Raw genomic sequence first — 23548 nt, forward strand, 5'->3', positions numbered from 1 at the left:
AAACAGGAATTAAAATAAGTTCTTTGAACCCTTTTCAGGAGTCGTTCTTGACTGTCCCCACGGCTGTGCAGTCTTGGGTTTCACAGTGTCCGGGCAGTGCCCAGGGTGGGGTCTGGCAGAGGCCTCTCATTCTGTATGACCTGGGGCACACTTCCCGCCCTGGCTTTCCCTGGGCAGGGTCCTTTTGCACCCACCCTGCCCACCCCTCTTGGAGAACAAAGAGGACACACTGCTGACTTGGGAGACACACTGAGCATGGAAGGTGAGAGCCCTCCGTGAACCAGAGACCCACACTCCTGCCATCTAGCTGATTCTGATCAATGCGGGCCCTATAGAATACAAACGCCCTGGGGTTTCAAGACTCAGTCTTTAAGGGAGTAGAAAACCTCACCTGTCTCCCAAGGAGTGGTTGACAGTTTTGAACTGCTGACCTTGTGTTTTGCAGGCCAACTTGGAAAGTGCGCTGTACCTAAAGGGGCAGACCTGACTCGTGCAGCTGCTGGCCCAGGGAAGTAAGGGTGCTTTTCTTGGTCCTGAAGTGCCTCCCCGAGCACCAGTGAGGAGTCCTGAGCCTCCAGAGGGCGGGTGGACACAGTCTGGGCTGGGGAGTTTCTTCTTAAGATGCTAGCAAGGGGAGGGTGTCGCTTTATCAGGTCGTGCTGGAGCCCCAATTTCTTGGAATTTTAGACCCAAGCTTCAATGACTCCGTGTTACCCCTCCAATACATGTGGCCAATACCAGATTCCAGCTTTCCCCTGGAGAAAGCTGGCTGGGGTGGAGGAGGGAAGGGGCCTCTCCTGGGCTAGACTTGTGCATCAGCCTGGGAAGAGCCAGGAGGTGGCTGAGCGGGAGAGCGGCATAGGGCAGTCCTGCATGCAGGGCCCCCTGTGCACCCACTCTGCCCACCCTCTAGGCAGGCACATACCAGGAAAGCTGAGGCAAGGAGAGTGATAGGAACACCTTGGGCTTCCAGGGTCGAGTGCTTGGGCAGCAGGTGAAGGAGCTACACGTTGGGCCACAGACCCTCGATGTCGGACGGACGTTTGGGACCAGTGGAAGTAGACTTGGGGTGACAGTGTCTCAGGGCCTGAGCCACGCTCAGCATCTCTCTCTGGACTCCCAGTCCAGCACGCCTTCTGGGAGGCAGACGCTGTTAAGATTTTCACTTGACAGACTTTATGTCAAGAGGATTCCTCCTCGCCTCCAGCCAAGACACGTGATTTCCTAGTGAAACGAACCTGCAACAGATGGCGATGGGCCTCCTCGGTTCCCGGGAGGGAGGGTTCTGAAGTGAATGTTTTGCCCACAGTGAGTGCGGGCTATGCGCCACCGTGTGGAAGGACCGGGGACTGTCGCCCATCCTCGGGTGAGGTCCCAGCTGGGATTGGAGTCTGCATGGACCCCTTGCACACCCCTATCAGACAAGGCAGACTCGGTGCTCCTCTGTGGCTTGCGTTTCTAAGGACTTTATTGTTGTCCTGCCCCGACAGACACCACAGCAAAAAGGGACCTGCCAGCGCCAGGCCTGTACCATGTGTCACCACATTGAAAACATGACCCACTTCAACAAGTGCCCACCCCACCCCCCAGACCTACTCACAAGATAAATAGGTGTTACAAATTTTTTTTCAAGAATAAATTAATAACTTAAGTGATTAGGCACCAACAGTGATTTGAAAAAAATTAAACAATTTTAAATGGCAATTGGACAAAAACTGAAGACTGGGCTTCCACTAGCCTCTTACTTCCCCTTCCCCACAAATTGTGACGATTCTTGTGCGAAATGATTCTAAATTTCAAGACACACATAACCAACAAATACAAAAGAACACACACCATCAACTGTCACATGACAGTCTGAATCTCCAATGGGCCCCTCAGCAGGCAGCTCACTGTGGCCCTGGCCCCCAACAAGTCGGGCGACGGTCCAGAAAGATGGCCTCAGCAGGAGGGTTCGTAAGACCTCCAGTGGCCAGCCCCCTCCTCCCCGTATTAGAGTTGAGGGTCCAGAGCCGGCGAAGGCGTAGATTTCCCAGCTGCGGAGCCCTCCTCTTCCCGAGAGGTCTGTCAGAGGGATCTGGGTGGGGGCTGGGTTGGTAGGCCCAAGGTCCTGGCCCAAGTCTGAGACCTTCGGCCAAGTGGCAATGAAAGAGGCCGAAATACTCACTGGAGTTGAGCTCATGCTCCCAAAACTTCTGAACAGTTGTGCTTCTGTCCAAGGAATAGGGCTTATTTTAATAGTTTCACACATGGCTTACCAAAAACAAGTGCGGGAGGAAACGGAGTTAAGTGGTGACCCAGCTCCTGAAGGGAAATTCCTTCTTAAAGTCTGAGCACCAGTCGTAGAAAGAGCCTGCGACCATCTAACCCAACCACTTGTTCCACTGGTGGGCAGACCAAGGTCCGGAGATGGCACCATCACGCCTTCCGTCTCGTCATATTGGCCTGACTCTTCCGTTACCTGGTGGAGGTGGAGATGGAGGCTCATGAGGGCGGGCAGCTGCTTCTGAGTGAGCCCCAGGCAAGATGAGTCCCTGTCAGAGCTATGCTGGCTGAGAAGGCACCTTCAGTCTGGGGTCTCAAGCCTACCAGGCCACCAGGAGAAACAGACTCTGACCCACTGTTGAGGCCAAAAGATCAGGTTTTATGCTGCCTTACATTTTTTTTAATTGAGTCACTTTTTGTTTTGTTTCAACTTTTCTTTTTTGGGGGTGCATAGTGTGGGAAACATGCTAGACACGGCTAGTGGTTTCGGGTTTGTGTGACAGCCTCTCTGCTTCCAGGCCGAGTTCACTCTTCTCTTGTACTTTCGTCTGTCCTCAACTCCATCCCGTGAGTTTTGGCAGTTCCAGTAGCCAAGTGCTGGAAGGAGGCCCTTTGCAGATGAAGTCACCCCGCTGCCGCAAAGACTCCAGGCCGTTTCATTCGCACCTTGGTGTGCTCAGGAAATGCTAACCACTGCACAGCACCCGGACACCGAGACGGGAAGATGCGGGGCCGCATGTTTACGGCCTGGGCGCCTGGGACCACCTGAGTCTGCCCGGGTCGGACAGAGCGAACTAGTAGTTTGTCAACTTGCCTCCTGTCCGTCGCTGCTCTCACCGCTGCCTTAGCTCTGGGAACGTGGACACACGGGTCTATCGCTTCTGAGGGGCTGGGCACCAAAGGTCTTCTGTTCCTGACCCGTGCTGCTCCTCCCGTTTCCCCATAAATCTTCTTCCCTGACTCTGTCACCCCCATCTACCACTGCCATTCTGCTGCAGGCACCTGCTCCCGGGAGAAGACTTCTGCGCTTCCCCTGTGCTCCATCGGGCAATGAGGTTTTTCTCTTTTAGTCATCGTGCCTACCCCCCATCTTTGGCATCTTCTCACTTGACTTGTGACCTTCTCAAGGGACAAGGACTGAGAAACTCCTGTGCCCTCACTGCCTAGCCCAGATCCTGGCCACTGTGGCTTGGGATGAGGAGGAAAGGGACTATTGCTGAGGAAATGATTTCTCCCTGGACGTAATGAAGAGTGGTCGGGCCGGTGGTCTGGTGCAGGAGTTGAAAGAGACAGGGCAGCTGTGCCCGTCAAACACAGCGGGAGACAGGGTTTTGTTTTTCTGGAGAAAGGAGGCCTTTTTACCCCAGGATGGGATGAAATGTCTTGACTGGCCAGTTGCCTATGAAACTCTTGAACATCTGAACAAGAACTTCCGACTTGAAAAATGGAGACACCTTCCTCCCTACACGTCCAAGAAAGGGCTGGGCAGTGACCCTCGGTCTTCCCATCCCGGGCTGGGCTGGGCTGGGCCGGGCCGGGCTGGGCTGGGCTGGGAGGGAAAATGTGGTTCTGACAGCCTTCCAGGCCCTGGGAAGAGAGGACTGGCCTGCCCTGTCCCAGTGGCATACTACAGAGCCCCAGGCCCCAGGAGAGTGTCACGTGAGGTAGAAAACACTTGTGACCTGTCCTGGGACATGGCACAAACCCCAGCCAAATGGCACGGGCTGACAGCAGCATACCTGTGTCGTCTTCTGGGCACAGCCGCCCCCTGCTCTCTTTGAACGGGTTCATCCACTGACCTTCAGCTCTCAGCTACTCTACCAGGCCACCATGTGTAGGGCCACGCCTACAGGCCCAGGGCTCCTTCCCTCTGGTGGGCCGTGCACCCCCCACAGCCATGCTCTGGGCCCCCGGACACCACACTTCCTTGTGTGCCGGTACTCGTTGCGTAGGGCCCCCACCGCTCGCTCCCTAGACATTCTGGCCTCTGCATCTCCTGGTCTGCTGCTGGGCCTGTGTCCGCCCCGTGGCACAGCCCATCCTGTGGCAACAACGTACTGATTGCCCCGTGCACTGTTCTGTCCCTATAGCAGGTGGTTCCCCTCCCGACCTCTGCGTCACCCCTATCTCCACCCCTCTGCCTGCATACTGCCATTCTTGCTCACAGCTCTCTCTCTCCACCCCTGCACATGCCCACCACACTGTCTCGTCTTGCACAAGCCCACCCCTTCTCCATCACGGTGCTCGTGGGAGGGTGGGGGTCCTCCCAGAGGGGGAGGGGGACACTGGTTCAGAGGGGCACCAAGACCCCGCAGTGTCTGCTCCCCCAGGTTTCTGGCCTCTGGGCCTTGGTGCTTCACCACCAGGCTTCCCCTTCCTTTGGTCCCTGATGCTCTGCCTTGCCCTGGGCCAACTGCCCTGCTAGTCTGGGGATCCGATCCCTGGGCTCTTCCCCCTGGACCACCCCAGGCCTTCCTTCTCTAGAACGTCACCCCTTAGTGGCCCTGTCCTCCCTTCCCCTCCCCTGAGAGAACAGGGATGAGAAAGTCCGTGTCCACTGTGGCTGCTGGTCCCCGGCTCCCTGCGTCAGCAGAGTGACTTCTCTTCTGGCAAGGAAGGAGTGGGAGGCCAGGTGGCTGGAAGGGAGCCGGCTGTGGGCCTGGACAGAGGGTGAAGTGTGGGCTCTGGCCCTTAGCTCCATCCCTTCCTCCAGCGCCAGGTAGCTCTTCAGGCCCATGAGACAGGCGGAGGCTGAAGGATGCCTTTTGGCAATAGCAGCGCCTAATGAAGGTGGGTGGGGCCAGGGCCACGACTGACAGAAATCCAAAGGTGGACCCAGATGGGCAGCAGAGGTGCTTCCATTGGCCCTCAACTCCCAGGGGAAGGGTTCAGGGTCCCTGATGTCAAGTGCTTTGAAGGCCAAGAGCGGCAGAGTGGAGGGGAGGTGGGAGGCAATGGGAGGGGAGGGGGAGGGGAGCTGGAGAGGAGCCAGCTCTGAAGAGGTGGCCTTCTGGCCCCTCCCCAGGCCCGGGGGCCCCCGGGTCACAGCTTGGCACCCTTGGAGGGCTCCGAGGCCTGCCGCACGTCCGTCCACTCCTGCATGGTGTTCTGCAGGGCTTGCGTCTTCTCCTTGTCCACTTGGACGTAGTCCACCTTTTCATCAGAAGTGACAGATGACGTGGATGGCTGAGAGGACACAAGGGGAGGGCGGAAGTGGCTTTGAGTTACTAGCAATGGGGAGAGCTTTCTCCAAGAAGAGCTTCCCCGGAAGGTGGGCTTCTGCCTGGGTGCTTTTTCTGACGGTGGTTGACCGCTGGAGCTCGACTCCCCATTCTGCCCGTGTGGTGCACCAACCCCTGCTAGGCCTGCCCAGGGATTGGGTCCTTCGCTGGCTCTGGTGGAGGGAACCAGTCCTGGCTCTTTGCTGCCACGCACCCCCCTCTGGTCGCCCATCGTGAACAAGCGCCAGCCACAGGGTCGCACCTGTGTGCCCTCTGTACACCCTCATGTCCCCCGCTGAAGAGGAGGTGCATGCGGGCGGAGCTCCCACCCTGCTGGCCATGGGGGCTAGCTAAGTGGGCCTCTTGTGAGGTGGCTCCTGAGGACCCACAGGCCCTTCCGTAGGGCATCAGTGGGAGACCTCTGGGACACTCCCAACACCCCTCCCTTCCCCCCCGCTAGGCAAGTGAGTGCTCTTCAAACCAGTGCTCAAGACCATAACAGTCTTGGCTCTGGAGGAAGCCCTGCTGGTGCCACGTTCCCAGCAGTCGTACCTGTGCAGTACTAAGCAAACACTGCTTCCTGTGTGCACCGAGGATGCACGGAATGAGCAAGTGGACTGCGTGGTGGCTGGGCTCTAGGGACCCAGGGGCCAGTGCCCAGAGACAGAGGAGGGTGGGGACCCCAGCCCTGAAGGTCCACAAGTGCTGGGCCCGGGACAGGAGAATGGCCAAGAACGGCCTGTCAGGGCTGAAGACACCTGGCCTCCACGGACCCCCAAGGCACCCCCCTCCCCACCCCACCCAGGCACCTTGCGATGAGGGCTGGGAGAGCTGGGCTGGAAGTCCAGGGCCAGGTAATCAACACTTCCGGTGCTCTTCTTGGGGGCCGGGCTGTTGGTGCCACTGGGAATGGGCGATGCAGACACTGGGTTTTGCTGTCAACAGGAGAAAAACAGAATGCGGCTGTGGGCTTAGGAACCTGCCATTCCCATAGCCCAGCAAACACACGCTGGGAGACAGAGCTGTCCTGACGACCCGCCTGCTCCTGCTGTGCCCCTCATCCCCCCCGCCCCCCGCTGGGCTTCATAGGGCTTGCTGAGAGCCATGCCCGGTCAGTCCTGATATGAGGATCCCCACAGTTCACAGCAACACGGTGACGAGACATGCAGGGGGCCGAGAGCTGGGCAGCACTGGAGCATCGTGGGGCTAGTGTCAGCACCCCCTGCACTGCTCCTCCGTGCAAGAGTCTCCAGGGACTGCCCCCTGAGAAGGGCGCTCTGGTCATTTGTGCGCTGTATGCTGGAGGGGTGGGGTTGGGGGTGGGGGTTGTAGGGATTCCTTGATGGCATCAAGCCCCCCTCTGAAACCCTCTCTGCCCCCACCTCCCCTCAGCCTGGAGCAGGGTGGGCCATCTGGACTGGCCGGGCTCCCTCCAGCCCCCATGGGGCCAGGCCACTGCTGAAGGCTAGCCAGAGCCCCCCTCTTTCTGTAGTTCTTCCTCCACACCCTCCAGGGGCCCAGCTTCCAAGATGCACCACTTTGCTCCGATTTTCCGAGTCTCACTAGTGAGCAAAGGGATCGATCGCCCTGTGTGCTCCTTTTGGTCATTGTCGCCTGACTCATTGGCGGGTTGGTTCGTTCAGTACTTGCACAGTGGCTACCGGGTGCCGGGCAGCAGGGCACCCTGCCATGCTGGGCAGTCTTCCTGCAGGGTGGCCGTGGTTGGCACAGGGAGACTGGCACGTGTCTCACTAGAAGCAAGGGCTCCCCTTTGCTCACGGGGACAAGAGGATGAGGAAATGAATGTGGGATCTTGGGCGGGTTAGGGATTTTGACTGGCAGATGAAGGAGGCTAACGGCAGAGGGTGTTGGTGCCATCCTCCGCCGGCTCCTGATGACTCTACCCTGCCACAGCTCCTAATCCTCGCCCAGCTTGTGCAGAGGCTGTGTATGGTGCCCGGACCCTGGGGGACTGTCCAGCCGTCCGAGACAGCAGTCCACGGTGCCCACCTATGACCTGCTCATCCTTCCCCATGCCCGGTGCAGTTTGGGCAGGGTCCCTTTCTGCATTCCTGCACCCGCCCCCACCCAGAGAGCTCTGTTCCAGGCCTCCCTCCCTGCTCTCCCCAGCTGGACATGGTCTTGCCTCCTCCTGCAGCTGCGTCCCGTCCCGGCAGCTCTGCCCCTTCACGTCCCCATCCCATCCCCGTATCCCGTCACGACCCTCCCCTGCATGGCGTACACTCACGGAGAAGACCAAGCCACAGATAATGCAGCAAGTCCCTGGGGCGGGCAACCCCAGGGACCAGGATGGCAGTCATTCCTGCTTGTCCCCCAGGACTCACCATGGGGACGTAGTTCTCTTCACTGTCTCCCGAGTCTGTGCTGGTGACGCTCTGGGTGGAGATGGGGCGGCAGTACTGCGAGGAGCTCGAGTTGAAGCTGTGGCTGTTGGGGGAGGGGGCGGGCGGGGAGCTGCAGCGTGGTCCGGAACCTCACGCCCCAGCCCTTCATAGCCATCAGGTTCAGCTCTGACCGCAGCTTACTAACCACCCCACCTTGGTTCTTTGCCTTTCACTCACACATAGACCGGGAGGGCAAGCCCCAGGACTAGGGGGGGGCACATGAGGATACCTGGAGGGGAGCCCCAGGCCTCAGTAAGGGCATGTGAGGATACCTAGAGTGGAGCCCCAGGACTTGGTGGGGCATGTGGGGATACATGGAGGGGAGCCCCAGGACTCGGGGTGGGGCACGTGAGGATACCTAGAGGGGAGCCCCAGGACTTGGTGGGGCACGTGGGGATACATGGAGCGGAGCCCCAGGACTTGGTGGGGCACGTGGGGATACATGGAGGGGAGCCCCAGGACTTGGGGTGGGGCATGTGAGGATACCTAGAGGGGAGCCCCAGGGCTTGGTGGGGCACGTGGGGATACATGGAGGGGAGCCCCAGGACTCGGGGATGGGGCATGTGAGGATACCTAGAGGGGAGCCCCAGGACTTGGTGGGGCACGTGGGGATACATGGAGGGGAGCCCCAGGACTCGGGGTGGGGCATGTGAGGATACCTAGAGGGGAGCCCCAGGACTTGGTGGGGCACGTGGGGATACATGGAGCAGAGCCCCAGGACTTGGTGGGGCATGTGAGGACACATGGAGGGGAGCCCCAGGACTCGGGGTGGGGCATGTGAGGATACCTAGAGGGGAGCCCCAGGACTTGGTGGGGCACCTGGGGATACCTGGAGGGGAGCCCCAGGACTCGGGGTGGGGATACATGGGGGGAATGCGGCGCACAGGAGAAACAAAAGGCCTGTGTGCTGTTGAATGTAGACCTCCACCCACTTCCCAACACAAAGTGAGAGGCCCTGCCTTGCGGGCCTGGCCTGGGGCCTCTTAGTTCATTTCCTCAGCGACCCTCCTGCAAGCTTTCCCGCCCACGATCCACACTCACATGGCCCTCGCCCAAGACTTGGTGACCGGCGATTTGAAGGGCAGCTCATCGATGACGGTGTTGCTTCTCAGGTCAAGTGGCGTTGGCTTTGCTGAAACAGAGAGTCATTCACAACGGTGCGTGCGTGCACACCATCACACCCCCACAGTGACAAGGGAGTGCTCATTCCTTCCCTGTCTGCGCAGGTTGCTCAGTGAAGTTACGAAGTATCGGCCCACGCTGACAGACCTAGAAGGCAGGTCTTCAGATGACAAGTTCTGTCTTTTTCCTTACTGATGGCAACTGTGGTTTTCAGACCGACATTTCCCGGCCCCTCACTGTGTGACTTTCTCCACAAAGACAAGACATCATGACTACTCCCTGCTGCCCCTGGGCCAGGCCTACAGCCGTGGTTCCCACCCAGACTCACTGCCATCAATCAATCAATCCCCACTCTGAGCAACCCTATAGGGCGGAGCAGAACTGCCTGTGTGCGTTTCCGAGACCCTGGCTCTTCACCGGAGCTCTTTACAGAGGGGCTGGTAGTTTTGAACTGCTGATCTTGTGGCTACCAGCTCCCTGTGTGACTCACTGAAACCCCAGCAGGTCTCACACACAGAAGAGGAAGGCAAATATCCTAAGGCTCCAGAGCTCCAGTTTCCCATTCCAAGACTGGAATTCCCCGTGAGGCAGACCCCCGCTCCTCCACGTGAATCTACTACCTGATCCAGGGCCGTCAGTGTGTGGTCGTGGCAGACCTGGAAGCTGAACACTGGGTCCTCTTCCAGATGCAGACACAGGGAGCGTAGCTCTCATGTCATAGGCTACCTGTTGTGTCCTGGAGTTACTTAGCCTCATTTCCCAGGAAAGAAAAGGGAGGCTTAGAGGATTTAAATGACCAAAAGGAGCTCTGGTGGCACAGCGGGTTAGGCATTAGGCTGCTAACCGCAAGGCCTGCAGTTCACATTCCGAGATTGGAATTCCCTGTGAGGCAGACCCCAAAAGGTGAGACTTTCTGCTCCCTTTGAGAATTAGTCTCAGAAACCCAAAGGGGCAGGTCGACTGTCCGACCGGGCCGCTGTGAGTCCGGGGTCAGCTTGACGGCAGTGGGTGTGGTTTCTGGCCCACGAGGACTTGGTGCACAGCTCCCCCTTTTCTATTCCTGGTGTGTGTCTCAACAGATCACCTTGCTAGCTTTGCCTGCCCAGCCCCCGTCAGGTCTGATCCCTTCTCTGTACAGGGCAGAACATTTTATTTTATTTATTTATCCATTTAAAATCATTTTTATTGGAGGCTCATATAACTCTTATCACAATCCATATATATATATATATCCATTGTGTTAAGCACATTTGTTGCCATCATTTTCAAAACATTTTCTTTCTACTTGAGCCCTTGGTATCAGCTCTTCATTTTCCCCCCTTCCTCTCTCACCCTTTATAATTTATAAATTATTATTTTTTCATGTCTTACACTGTCTAATGTCTCCCTTCACCCACTTTTCTGCTGTTTGTCCCCCAGGGAGGGGGTTGTATGTAGATCATTGTGATCAGTTTCCCCTTTCCTTTCCCACCTTCCCTATCCCCCCTCCTGATATTGCCGCTACTCTCATTATTGGTCCTGAGGGGTTTATCTGTCCTAGATTCCATGTATTTCCCGCTCTTATCTATAACAGTGTACATGTTCTGGTCTAGATGAATTTATAAGGTAGAATTGGGATCATGATAGTGGTGGGGAAGAAGCATAAAGAACTAGAGGAAAGTTGTATGTTTCATTGGTGCTATACTGCATCCTGACTGGCTTGTCTCCTCCCTGAGACCCTTCTGTAAGGGGATGTTCAGTTGCCTACAGATAGGCTTTGGGTCCCCACTCCACCTCATTCACAATGATATGATTTTTTGTTTTTGGTATCTGATACCTGATCCTATCGACACCTTGTGATCACACAGGCTGGTGTGCTTCTTCCCTGTGGGCTTTGTTGCTTCTCAGCTAGATGGCCGCTTGTTTACCTTCAAGCCTTTAAGACCCCAGACACTATATATTTTGATAGCTGGGCACCATCAGCTTTCTTCACCACATTTGCTTATGCACCAGCTTTGTCTTCAGTGATTGTGTCGGGAAGGTGAGCATCACGGAATGCCAGTTTAATTGAACAAAGTATTCTTGCATTGAAGGGGTACTTAAGTGGAGGCCCAATGTCCTTCTGCTACCTTAATACCAAACCTATAACTATATGCACATAGATCTATTTCCCCATCATATATAATTATATATATACATGCCTATATTTAGATCTCTATAAATGCCCTTTCCCTCCTATTTTCTTGCCTCTATTTCCTTTTACTTTCCTCTTGTCCCACTATCATGCTCAGCCTTCGTTTGGGTTTCAGTAAGTCCTCTCCAGTTACATTGTCCTTGATCAAGCCCTACCAGGCCTCCTACACCCTCCTCGCCATTGATTTTGGATCACTTGGTTCCCTTGACCCTGGGGTTGTCCCTGGGTAGAACATTTTAAACATAACAAGCCATTTTTAGATCTATCACCTGTATCTTTGATGACTCTGGGAGGTAAGCAGTATACTTTCCATGCTGCAGATGGAAAATCAAGCTTCTGTTCGTGAAGTGATTTGTCTGTTCCATCTGCTCAACAACCCGGCTCCTAGATCCAGACTGGCCTCAGGTTTGCAGTGTTTGCTTAGCTTTCGTGTATGTCTGCATGGAGGTGATGTGGGTCCCAGAAGCCACCACTTCTTTGAAAGACAAATACGCCTGATCCCGAAGTCAATGCAGACAGTCCCCAGACATGATCCACACACGGGACAGGGGCAAAGAGGGGGCTTACCTTTCCGGTCAGGTTTGAGGTTGCGGTTGACAGGGGGTGGCTGGATCTCGCTACGGCTGGGGCCTCGGTGCATGGGATGAGCCGAGGCCTGGTAGCCAAGGGAGTCAAAGTGATGGGGCCCTGGGCTCATGGGGATGTAGACACTCTGGCTGTTATCACCTGCTCGCTCCATGGCCACCAGGGAGGAGGAACCTGGATTCATGGGCACGTAGTTGTCTTCAGAACTGGCACTATCCGATCGGCCCACGAGGGTTTTCCCGGGCTAGGGAAGGCAGAGTCAAAGAAAGACAGCTATCATTAGCCAGGAGAAAGAACAAGAAGCGGGGGTAGTGGTGGTGGTAAGATTTTTATGTTAAAGGCATGGCGAAGATCAATTTAAAAAGCAGAGTGGGGGCTGGAAGAAATGACTCCTGTAGGTTGATTCTAGTTCCCACAGTCTCTTGGGATCCACTAATAATCTGGGGTCAATTTACAGTGTGCACTCACAGCCTTGGTGGCTGGGTCTAAGGGTCTTTCTGGATACCTGATCAAGACAGAGCACCTGAAGGCCACAGGTTGCCCACACGCCATTCAGGACCCAGCTGCAGGTCTTGGGCCAGTCATCCTCCCCATCCCACTGCTCCTGGAGCTCACTCTAGGCACCTAAGTGATCACGAATCTGCACCAGAGTGGTCATAGAACCGTGCACCGTAACCTCCTTGCTAGAGCCCCTCTAAACCCTGCTCTGTCTTCGTAGACAGAAGTCTGAGTTTCTGCCAATATGGTTACCTTACTTTGGCCAGAAGCTAGATTCCAATCTTCTCATCTGGAGCCTTGGGTAACGGGGTCCAGGTTCGCCCCAGGGGAGCCTGGGCTACTGCATTCAAACCATAACTCTGCCCCTTCGGCCAGACTCTGAGTATCACCCCTGCCCACCACTCACTGAGAACTCAAGACTCTACCGCCCCTAAGAGGTGAGGCCTCATGGGTAAGGATGCTGCCTCAGAAGCGCGTGGTTCCTGGCATTTCAGACCTCTCTGCCAGGCGCACCTGCGAGACAGGGGAAAGGTGTACCTTTTCTCTAGACTAGGATGTCTCCTTCTGACTCATCCAAAAACAGAAGCTGGTGTCCTGAACGGAGACAAGACTCTAGCTAGGATCCCAAGGGAAAGATGGCCCACTCTGTGGGCTGATCTCTCAGTACCATGGAGTGTGACCTCTATGTTCACTGGGTCCACCTGAGGGCCCTGGATAGATTCCACTCACCAGGAAAGAATTGACTCCATCACCCAGAGACTCCGCGGCCCGGCTGGCACTCTCTCCACCACGCTGGGGGTACTCATAGGTCTCACACGAAGAAGCTGTAGTAGAGGAAGGCAGTCCCATAATCCCTCGCAGTTAATCTATCTCTGTCTTGGCAAACACTTCCCCACACCCTGTACCCTCACTGCTTGGTGCCTTAGTGATATGGCACAAGCTGCTGCTCTCAATCCCATAGACCAGGTGTTTATGACTTCTCGCACATTACTCTCCAGTTCTGATATTCTTCCCTGACTGCCAGACCTCAGTCCAGAGACTCTACCCTGACTGCTCCCGCCCACCCTAGTTTATATGCCTTCCAGATCTCCTACAGAACTACCACCTCTTCCTCTTCCTCTCATTCCAGGTACCACCTGTACTAACACCTTACTAGAAATACTTCTACTAACTCATACATGTAGCTTCTCTCCGCCTTTAGTTTGAGAGTCAAACTCTGAAGGGCAGGGACATGCAGTATGTGTCTCTAGGATGCCAGTGCCAACGCACTGGGTGACCGTGCATACGCCTGGTGGGCTCAAAGGCTGTGCCAAGAGTTCTGAACCAGGAGCCAGGACCCCGGAGGTCTGAGTCCCGTCTCTGCCACCGACCGACTTTGCAACCCTGAGAACAGTCTCCTGGCTACCATGGGCCTTATGTGATGCTCGCATCACTGCTGGGCTCGAGCGACGGTGGGCAGGACAAGGCTCCACACACAAGCCACGGAGCAACATGTGAAACGAAGCTAACTCTCTGATTTTAATCTTTTATCAAACAGAGGAGGTTCTGCGCAGAGCTGAGATGCTCTGCATGGGTGGCAAATGGCAATAGAATTGAATTCAAGGTCAGGCTCAGACTTAACCAAAGAGATGCAAGTGTGGTTTAGAAAATACTCAGAGGACCTCCTGTTATTTTAATAAGCTGCTAAGTTCACATGGGTTTGACTCCAGTTGGACTGGCCCAGTAAACTTACTTATTAAAATATATATATCATTGGCTTGATTTAGAAATGAATCAAATACTATGATTTGGGCTTTCAAAACCGTACTATGTTGTGTTATGGTTAGCCACGAATGTTCTGGCTCCCTTAGTAAGGCAGCAGCCTCTCCTGGGCCAGCTCGGCCATATTCCTGCCCCTGTGAGAATCGAAGAGTAGCTGAGCGTCTGTGCTCACAGGCTCTAGGAGACAGCACATGCCTAAGCCCTGAAGCAGTGGTGACCTGGTGGGCCCTTAGGTTTCCCTAACCATGAATACACACGACCTGGCACACCACCGAAGCCCTCCCTGTGTGCCCCCCTCCCTCTCGGCTGGGTCTCAGCCGGTGGATACCAACCTCGGTGAAGCCGGCTGTTGTCCATCGCAGGCAGGGTGTTGCGCCTGGGGATGGTGGCGGCGGCAGAGGCCGATCTGCTGTTTTCACCCATGGCCGGTCTCTGCTGAGGGCTGCCCCATCGCGGGGTTTCTGCCTGATTAGGTTTGGGGGGCCTGGGTGGAGGGGCTATGACTGAGTCCCCCAGCGTAGCCACTGTCATGGCGTTGTGGTTCTTGTCCAGCGTGAATGTCCGAGGGATCTGGTAGGCTGAGAGTGGAGTGGTTGGAACTTCCATGTTGTCCACCAGGAGGTCCCCAAACTCCCGGCACAGGGTGTTGCCAGGTGTCTTGAACGTGTACACATCTTCATTATCTGTCTCAGAGCCCGTGAGGCTGCCCTTGGTGTGGCCATGAGAGGCCAGGCTCCGGGGGAGGTCGTAGCTGCTGTCTCTGAACTCCATATTGTGGCGGCTGGGCTTGGGCAGGCTGTAGAAGCCATGGACTTGACCACCGACCCCATTGACACAGTGCCCGTTGCCCTGGGCCAGTTTCTGTACGGCGGTGTCACTCCTCATGAGGAAGGAGGCCCTGGTGCCCTGAGAGAAGCTGGCGCTCCTGAGAGAGAGAGAAAGAGAGAGAGAGAGAGAGAGAGAGAGAGAGAGAGAGAGAGAGAGAGAGAGAGAGAGAGAGAGAGAGAGAAAACGAACACGGGGGTGAGAGGGGCCAGTACTGGCACATGCACAGCCTCCTGCAGCTGACTGGCATGGAGAAAGCGCAGGCAGGCTTGAGGTTTACCTTGGACTTGCCACTTGCCTGCTGTGTGACGTTCGGCGAAGGCACGTGCTCTTCCTGAGCTTCAGTTTACACACGTGCAGACGGATGACTAGAAACACCCTTCAGAGGCTGTTCCGAAATGAGAGCTAGTGCGTGTTGTATGAAGAGGTCCCATCAGGGCTGGCCGTTCTCTTGGGCTCCCAAACGAGTGTGAGGAGCAGGGTTCGGATTGATCCCCACACGTGTCAACAAGCAGTCATACTGACCATTTTCTCAGCATCCATGCTCTCACACATTTGCTTTCAGCCCGAAACCAAAACCAAACTCACTGCCATCGAGTTAATTCCGACCATAGCGACCCCAAAGGATTGGGTAGCACTGCCCCTGTGGGTTTCTGACACGGTCACTCTTTTGGGGACCAGGAAGCATCTTCATAATCCCTTGAAATGGATAGTGGATTCAAACTGCAGACCTGGGAGTTAGCAGCCCAACCCATCCCAACAACAGGTACATGAAATACAAAGGCTATGAGACAGGAACCCACCTTTCAGTTGGTATCAGAAAAGAGCCGGTCAATTTACCTCCCTGGGGCTCAGTTTGTCCACTGTGTCACCCGGTCCTGCATGTCAGTGTTATATAGTTTCAAAATATAAGCCATAGATTTATCCTCTGCCAGGCATTATAGTGTGCTGAGAGGAATTTAGAGGAGAAAAGATTTTATTTCTACAAGACTGGAAGCCTACAGAGTAAAAAAAAAATGTCTTCCTGCTTGGGCACCATATTGAGGGTAGAAAACAGTCTTCCTTTTTAAAGAATTTAGGTTCGGGGAAACTAAGGCAAGACTGAACAGTGAACAGGGCTGGCGGCTGGGTCCCCGTACTCTGAGCGTATCCTTTCTCTGAGTGGCTGGGTCCCCGTACTCTGCTTTCCTGCGTGTGATCGAGCGGGCCTCAGTGGCTTCTACAGGTGCTTCTGCAAACAGCTAATGTGCTCAGCTGCTCTATGAAAGGACTGAGTTTTGAGGCTGCCCAGGGGGAGCCTGAGAAGAAAGGCCTGGCAGTCTATTAAAAAAAAAACAACCCCAAAACCCAGCCATTGAAAAAACCAGCAGGCACAATTCTACTCTGAGACACCTGGGTTCCCAACGAGTCAGAATGGAGGATGGCAGGTGGCTTTGTTAGCTCTCTCAGGCCCTGCCTGCCTTTGCCTGGACAAGAGCAGTGTTTTACACTGGATTCTGTGTTCTGGGAACTGGAAGGGTCTGAGCAGGTAAGGACAACAGTGTGTTTTTCTATTGCTTTGATTCTTCATGAGATTCGCGAAGGAAAAAAAAAATCACAGTTCTAAGCAAGCCTTGTTAGCAGTGATTTCGTCTTTCAGGGACTGAACACCTCTTTAAGAATCTGATAACAGTTCCTGGATTTTCGGGCCAGGATAAAGTACATGACATGTATATTTACCAATTTATATGCTATTTCTGGGAGGTCCTAGTTCTTTAAGGCCAGCCTGAAATGTCGGCTTTGTAGAGGCGCTCTCAGCATTTGAGGAGGGTTGTTATGGACACATGTGGCCACCAGATGGTGGTAGAAAACAGGGCCTCAGCACGAGGAAGGGAAACAGGTGTCCAGGCCAGCTCCCCCCTGCCTATCTAAAGGTGCATCCTTCACCTGTCCTCCTCCCTTAGCCTCCCCACGCCTTCTTCTCCCTTTCCTTTCCGTTCAGTGCCACCTATGACCAAGCCAACCGCCACGGGCCTAGATCATGAAAGACAGACAATGTAGTCCTTGGAGCAGGCAGCGGGTAAGGGGTGATCATTGACGCTGTTTCATTCTGTCTTTTAGTCTTTCTGACTGCTGGGTGTGCAGTCTGAACTGTGCGTCCAACGCACTTCTCCTGATAGCCTACTTTCCATCGGGCCAGGCACAGCGGACCCAGAGGTGCCCCCACCTTAGAGGGGATGGGAGGTCACAGTGGTGGGGGAAGGATCATGCATGTAGAGCACTGCCATGAAGTAAGTGGTGAGCAGGCGGCTGTGGCACGCATGCTCAAACTCTCCATCACCTGTTGGCTCGTCTGATAGACTGTGGTGGCCCGTGTGCTGCTATCATGTTGGAAGCCATGCCACCGGAATTTCAAATATGACACCCTTCAATTGGAAGGCATTCAAAATACACAATGGCTGCAGCAATGGGGACACACACACACACACACACACCCACACACACACACACACACACACACACAGCTTTTGCTTCTGTCTTGTTACGCCTCTCACTTTTCTCAGGAATGCTTCCCCAGTGCGTCAAAGTCACGCGCAAAGACCAGACGGAGTCCTTCTACTCTACAAAGATGTCCTGGGTTCTCAGATTCCTTCTCCTATGTAACGACCCGCTCCCGGCACGCTGTTAAAGTTAGTGAGGTCTGAGTCAGCTGCTACTACACCACGTGTTCCTGGAAGGCGGGGTGCACGTGCTGTAGGCTGGCCCGGTGCCTGGCACGTGGTAAGTCATGCCAGGGCGCAGCGGAGGGAGTGGACGAGACTTTCAAGGACCAGGTGGAAAGAGCAGAATCAGAGAACGAGGTGACATGTTTAGATGTAGCTTAACTGGTTCTAGTGAGGCCACTATTCGCCCTTTGGGGATTTAAGGCGGGGAATTCTGAGCAGGCAGGAGTGTTTGGGTGCTGGCAACACTACCCGGTGTTACCAGGACATCGGAGTTGGTTTTGGGGATGACTACTTGTGCTGACTGGGGCCTCATTAAAAGGGCAACTACCAAGATGCGCACATCACAGGAACCAACCCAGCGTTCAATCCTCCTGCCATTGCTAAGCACAAGTCAGCAATACAAACCTACCAGCTCCTAAGTGAGAGCGAGCCAGAGAGAGAGAGAGAGAGAGAGAGAGAGAGAGAGAGAGAGAGAGAGAGAGAGAGAGAGAGAGAGAGAGAGAGAGAGAGAGAGAGAGAGAGAGAGAGAGAGAGAGAGGTGTCCTGCTCCTAATGGTTTGTCGCCTTGGAAACTCAGAGGGCAGTGCTATCCTGTTCACAGGGTTGCTATGCATCAGAATGGCGTGAGTTTGGTGTTGGTTAAGAGCTGAGAGAGGTGGTCACTCTCCTGCATCAGAGGAGAGAGCACTAAGTGGCAGAGTGATCTTGGCAGACAGTTGAAGGCAAGTGTGAAGGGGAGCCCTCAGGGCATCCAGGAGCATGGGAACAACAACAAAATCCTCTCCTCCCTCCAGCCAGCCAGGAGACTGCTCCTGAAGAGATGGGCATGGGCGACTAACAGACCAGCTCTGGCATCTGTTTAGTCTCAAGAGCAGCCCCAATGGCCCCTGGCTTTTAGGAATGGCTTGTTCTTTGACACACTTCCGTATCACTTTATATGAAAGTTGATTGCAATTACTATACCATGGTTTGCCCTTTTCCACCTGATTCCATAGTGGGTTATGATCTGGGCTGCTGACTGCAAAGTCGGTGGTTCGAAATCACCAGCTACTCCTAGGAAGGAAAATGAGGCTTTCTACTCCTGCAAAGGATTACAGTCTCAGAAACCCCTGAGGCACTTCCTTCCTGGTCCTATAATGTCACCATGAGTTAGAATCTACTCAATAGCAGTGAGTTTGGTTTCTGGGGTTAAGACGCTGCAGCAGTGGTTCTCAACCTGTGGGTCGCGACCCCTGGGTTTTTAAATGACCCTTCCTAGGGGTTTTCTGATTCATAACAGTAGCAAAATAACAGTTATAAAGTAGCATCAAATAAAATTTTATTGTTGGGAGGGTCACCATAACATGAGGAACTGTATTAAAGGGTCACAGCATTAGGAAGGTTGAGAACCACTGCTCTAAGTAATGTAATGATGAAGGTCTCAGTTTGATTTTTCCTAACTCTTTTTACTGTAAGACAACTTACCATATATGAGGAGGCTTAAAAATGACTTTTTTTGAGCCCTCTCATAAAGGCTTATGAGCAAATTAGCCCCGGGAAATCTTAGGAAGATTGGATCATCCTCCTGCATTAGATCCCAAATGGATCCTTCCTGAAAGAGAAGGGCACTCAGAAAATCCGGCATTACGATTCTAAAGCGGTGGGGTGGCCTCTGTCCCTCAGGCCTGTCTGGCTGCAATTCTGAGCTCACCCACTCTTGTGGTAACAAAGCAAAGCTGTACACCTGAGACAAAGTTCCACATTCTACCTCTGGTCAACGGGAACCATTGGATGGATGAGTTAATTAAGCTCGGGGGGTTGACCTTACCCATATTACATTTTATCCACCGTCTTTCTCAGAATATGGCCAAGGATGTTTTCAGTCTGGAATCTCATCACTTAAAATGTTGCTCTCCCTTGACCCTCCCCAGAGTTACAAGTTCCAAGGGTCTGAGACTCACCTCACTGTACCACCTGTTCAGGTCAAAAAGCCTCTCTGAAATATGCAGATGGAAACTGGCTAGACTCTGGTGTGAGGACCCAAAGGCAGGAGGGCAAGATAAGTCCCGGGAAGCACATGTGTCTCCAGAGACAAGAAGGGCTGAGCTTGTCTTGACTGTGTCAGAACTCCTTCTACGGGTCAGTTACTCTTCTCAACACAGGCAGGCCCTGGGTTACGGACGAGGCTCCTTCGTGTGTCTGTGCAGGGAGTTTGTAGATGAGTCCGAGCATGTGCATCCAGTTCTAACTGACCTAACTTTAGAGCAAGAAGAGGATTGAAGCCCTTTCAATTATTTAAAAGCTGTACATACTCCTGTAGCAACAGACAGTGACTGTGATGAAGAATCTGTGGCAAGTAGGGGTTTTGTTCAAAGTGAGAGCAAGTTTATGTAACACTGAAGAGACAACCAACAAGGACTCACTGCAACAACCCTTTGTCAACACCATAACTGTCAACTCTCTGTGGACCTCACTGGCTGGAGCACACGGGAACCAAACCAACCACGTCCATGGGAAGAGACAGCATCATCAGTCAGAATGGACGGGCGGCCCAAACCATCAATTGCTCATCTCCAGGTGTGGGTTGAAGCTGAGGAAAATGACCAGACAAAATTTGACCTTGAGGCTATCTCACCTGACTGCAGTGAGCCAACCCAAGATCCTGAGCAGTAGGTGACTGGATGACACCACCTACGGGATGTGGGGTGACATCAGGACACCACACTTGAAGCAATGGGAAGGTCAGTAAACACCAGGAGAAAAAGAAAAGACTAAAAAGAGAAAGAAAGACGGTTAGCACAAGACTCTGAAACTTGATCTTGAAGGTACAATAAATAGCTAAAGCAAAAGGAAGAAATGAGGTCGTAAAAGAGCTCAACAGAAAATCTCAAAGGGCGGTTTCAGAGACAAAGGAAAGTGTAAGAACACGCAAGGGTTTGGGAGTTAGAAAAGCAAAGGGCAGCCCGTGCTCAGCACTGCTCAAGCGGAGTGAATTGAAGAGACACATCCAGCCTTGAGGTGCGGTACTGAAGGGCTGCAACGGGAGCCCTCGCAGTGTAGGGGGTTCCATGCTGGGCTGTTAACCACAAGGTTGGCAGTTTGAAACCACCGGCAACTCCATGGGAGAAAGATGAAGCTTTTTTCCCTCCCTACCGTAGAGTTATGGTCTAGGAAACCCATAGAGGCAGTTTTACGCTGTCCATATAGTTGCTGTGAGGCAGAAAAAACTCAATGGCAGTTCGTTTGCTTGTGGGAAAAATACTGGATGACACAGGAATATTAATAATGAGGAGGAGGAGGATGGAAGAAATACATCGTCACTGTACATAAAAGAATTGGTTGATGTTCACTACTTTAAAAGGTAGCACATGATCAAGAAATAGTAGCAATGATGGAAGAAGTCCCAGCTGTACTGAAGGCACTGGAAAACAAGGCTCTAGATGTTGACGAGAACACCAGCTGAAATGTTTTCACAACTGGATACAGCAGCTGGAGCTACTCACTTGTCTACGTGGAGAAATTTGGAAAACAGCTACCTGGCCAACTGTCTGGAAGAGCTATGTTATTCATACCCATTCCAAAGAAATATTGCCAAACAGAATGTGGAAATTATCAAGTTAATATCATTGAAATCACATGGAAGTAAAATTTCGCCAAAGATAATTTGGAAACAGATGTAGCAGTACAGAGGGAACTGCTGGAAATACGACCCATACTCAAAGAGGATGTGCAATAAGGGATATAAAGATGAATCTTGGCTGCAAGCAGAGTACCAGAAAGATGTTGATCTGCGTTTCATTGGCCGCACAAAGGCATTCAACGATGGACAGCGGTGTGCAAGGCTGAGACTCCAGACCAACTTCACTGTGCTTCTGTAGAAACAGAACCAGGGACACTGCGCGTTTTTAAATCAGGAAAGGTAGGCATCACGGTTGTATCCTTTTCCATCTTTATGCTAAACAAACATCCAGAAGAAGAATGTGGCCCAGGATGGGAAGACTGCCCCTTAGCAACTTGCGATGTGCAGCCGATACAGTCTTGCTGAGAGGGAAGAGAACTTGAAGTGCTTAGAGATGACGATCCAGGCCTGTGGTCTTCAGTATGGATTACACCTCAAGATGAAGAACACAAGCATCCTCGCCACTGGGCCAGTAAATCCCATCATGGCAAATGCGTACAATACTGAGGTTGTGAAGGGTATCGTTTTACTTGGATCCACACTCAACACTTATGGTGGGAGCCAACAGAGCATCACCTGGGGGCAGCTCTGCTGCAAGAGATCTCTGCAAAGTCTTACAGCACAAAGCTGCCACTGAGGACTGAAGTGTGCCTGACCCAATCCATGATGTTTTCACTTCCTTCCGAGGATGCAGAAAGAAGACCGAAGAAGGAGGGATTCCTCTCACAATAGGAACGCTATCGTGGATTGCAGAGGAATGAACGGATCTTTGCTGGAGGCAGTCCAACCAGCATGGTGCTCCGAACAGAGGAGGGAACGAGGACATCATGTTAGGGACAGCGGATGGTCAGCAAAGTGGAGGGCTACACTCAGTGGCTCCTTCCTCTTCTGGAACCCATCGTTGATTGGCCACCGTCAATCAAAATGGCTTGATGGCAACTAACAGCAATAGGAGTTGTTGGTAAGTTGGACACTCATAACTAGGGCAACCTGTGTCACACTCTCACTGCCACTGAGTCTGTGCCGACGCATAGTGACTTCCCTGTGGAGTTCCAAGACCGGAACTGTTCACAGGAGTAGAAAGCCCAGTCTTTCTCCTGCACAGCGGCTGGTGGTTTCGAACTGCCGATCATGCAGATTGCAGCCCAACGTGTAACCACTACACCACCAGGCCTCCCATAGGGCAACCTCTGTAGTTACTTATTTTAGCTCAGTTGAAAAAAGTCAATTTAGAAGTCATTTTAGCAGGAATACAGAACATACTACCAAGTACTTGAAGGGATTATAGTGGCTGTAAGTACAGTAAATATAATAACTTACATGACATTTTACCCCTCAGGTCTTTAACTCCTTGTAGCCTTTCAGCAGATTTTTCCATGAATGAAAACAGGGATACAAGCTGCTTCTCACTAAAGACAATTCACTATCTTAATCCACTCAGCCACACTATGTCTGTTCTATGCTAGGCAGAGACGGATGGGTTGTTCTCTTCAAAGTTTCTACACCACGGTCCCATGATCAATTTTGGCTATCCTCTGAGATAACGGATGTCAAGTACTTTATACACTAAAGCATCTGTCCTTTTCTGGAGACCCTAGTATGGAATGTGAGCACCAGAGGCAACACAATGGGATGAGAGCTCATCCGCAGCCTTGCCAAGACTTGGCACTGCTAGTTGTTTTGCCACTACCCTTGCTATGAAGCAGAAGTTCCCGGAGGTTTAATTTGCATTTCCCTAATGATAAGGCCATTTTTTCATATGCCATCCCTATACTTTTTTATTATGCAAAATGTCTGTCCAAATCTTTCCCCCATTAAAAAAACTGGGTAGTTTTCTTCACATGACGGTGTCAGGAAAGTTCTTCATGGACTCGGTTCAGACGCACTTTCAGATGTGTATGTGCTTGGAGTATTCGTGACTTGTCCTTCAGTTTCTTCTGGAGAGCAAAAGTTCCCATTTTGATAAAGTTTTAACTTCCTTTCTCTTATGGTTCCTGCTTTTTGGCACCCTATATAAAAATATTTGCATTTCGGTCTGGTTGTTGCTGTGTGATGCCATTGCATGTGCAGCGTGGAACCGTCCACAGGCTTTTCCAGGACTCTCGCAAGCAGGTCAACGGTTTATGCCCCCAGAGATGGCACTGAAACTTTATTAGGCTTAAGCGTTAATTTGCCCTTCGAAACCCCCTATGCCAGCAGGGTTCTGTGTTTGGATCTAGTATGTAAAAAGTGCTTTTTGTAGATTGAGCTTTTATCCTACATCATTACTAACTTCACTTACTAAGTTTTAGTGATGTTCTCTAGATTCTTTAGGTTTTAATAAAAAACAT

General features: G+C 52.9%; 1 protein-coding gene across 1 annotated transcript in view; it reads right to left on the reverse strand.

Moving 5' to 3' along the window:
• Nucleotides 1-1450: 1450 nt before the first annotated feature.
• GAB2 (GRB2 associated binding protein 2) overlaps nt 1451-23548 on the reverse strand; it is a 182286-nt gene continuing 160188 nt past the window's right edge. The window contains exons 4-10 of the mRNA XM_075546351.1: nt 14363-14955; nt 12999-13093; nt 11754-12015; nt 8933-9023; nt 7832-7934; nt 6296-6421; nt 1451-5451 (exon numbers count right to left, since the gene is read on the reverse strand). Coding sequence (XP_075402466.1) covers nt 5308-5451; nt 6296-6421; nt 7832-7934; nt 8933-9023; nt 11754-12015; nt 12999-13093; nt 14363-14955 — 1414 coding nt within the window. The 3' untranslated portion in view covers nt 1451-5307. The remainder of the gene's footprint in view (nt 5452-6295; nt 6422-7831; nt 7935-8932; nt 9024-11753; nt 12016-12998; nt 13094-14362; nt 14956-23548) is intronic.

Source organism: Tenrec ecaudatus, chromosome 4, assembly GCF_050624435.1.
Source record: "Tenrec ecaudatus isolate mTenEca1 chromosome 4, mTenEca1.hap1, whole genome shotgun sequence".
NCBI lineage: Eukaryota > Metazoa > Chordata > Mammalia > Afrosoricida > Tenrecidae > Tenrec > Tenrec ecaudatus.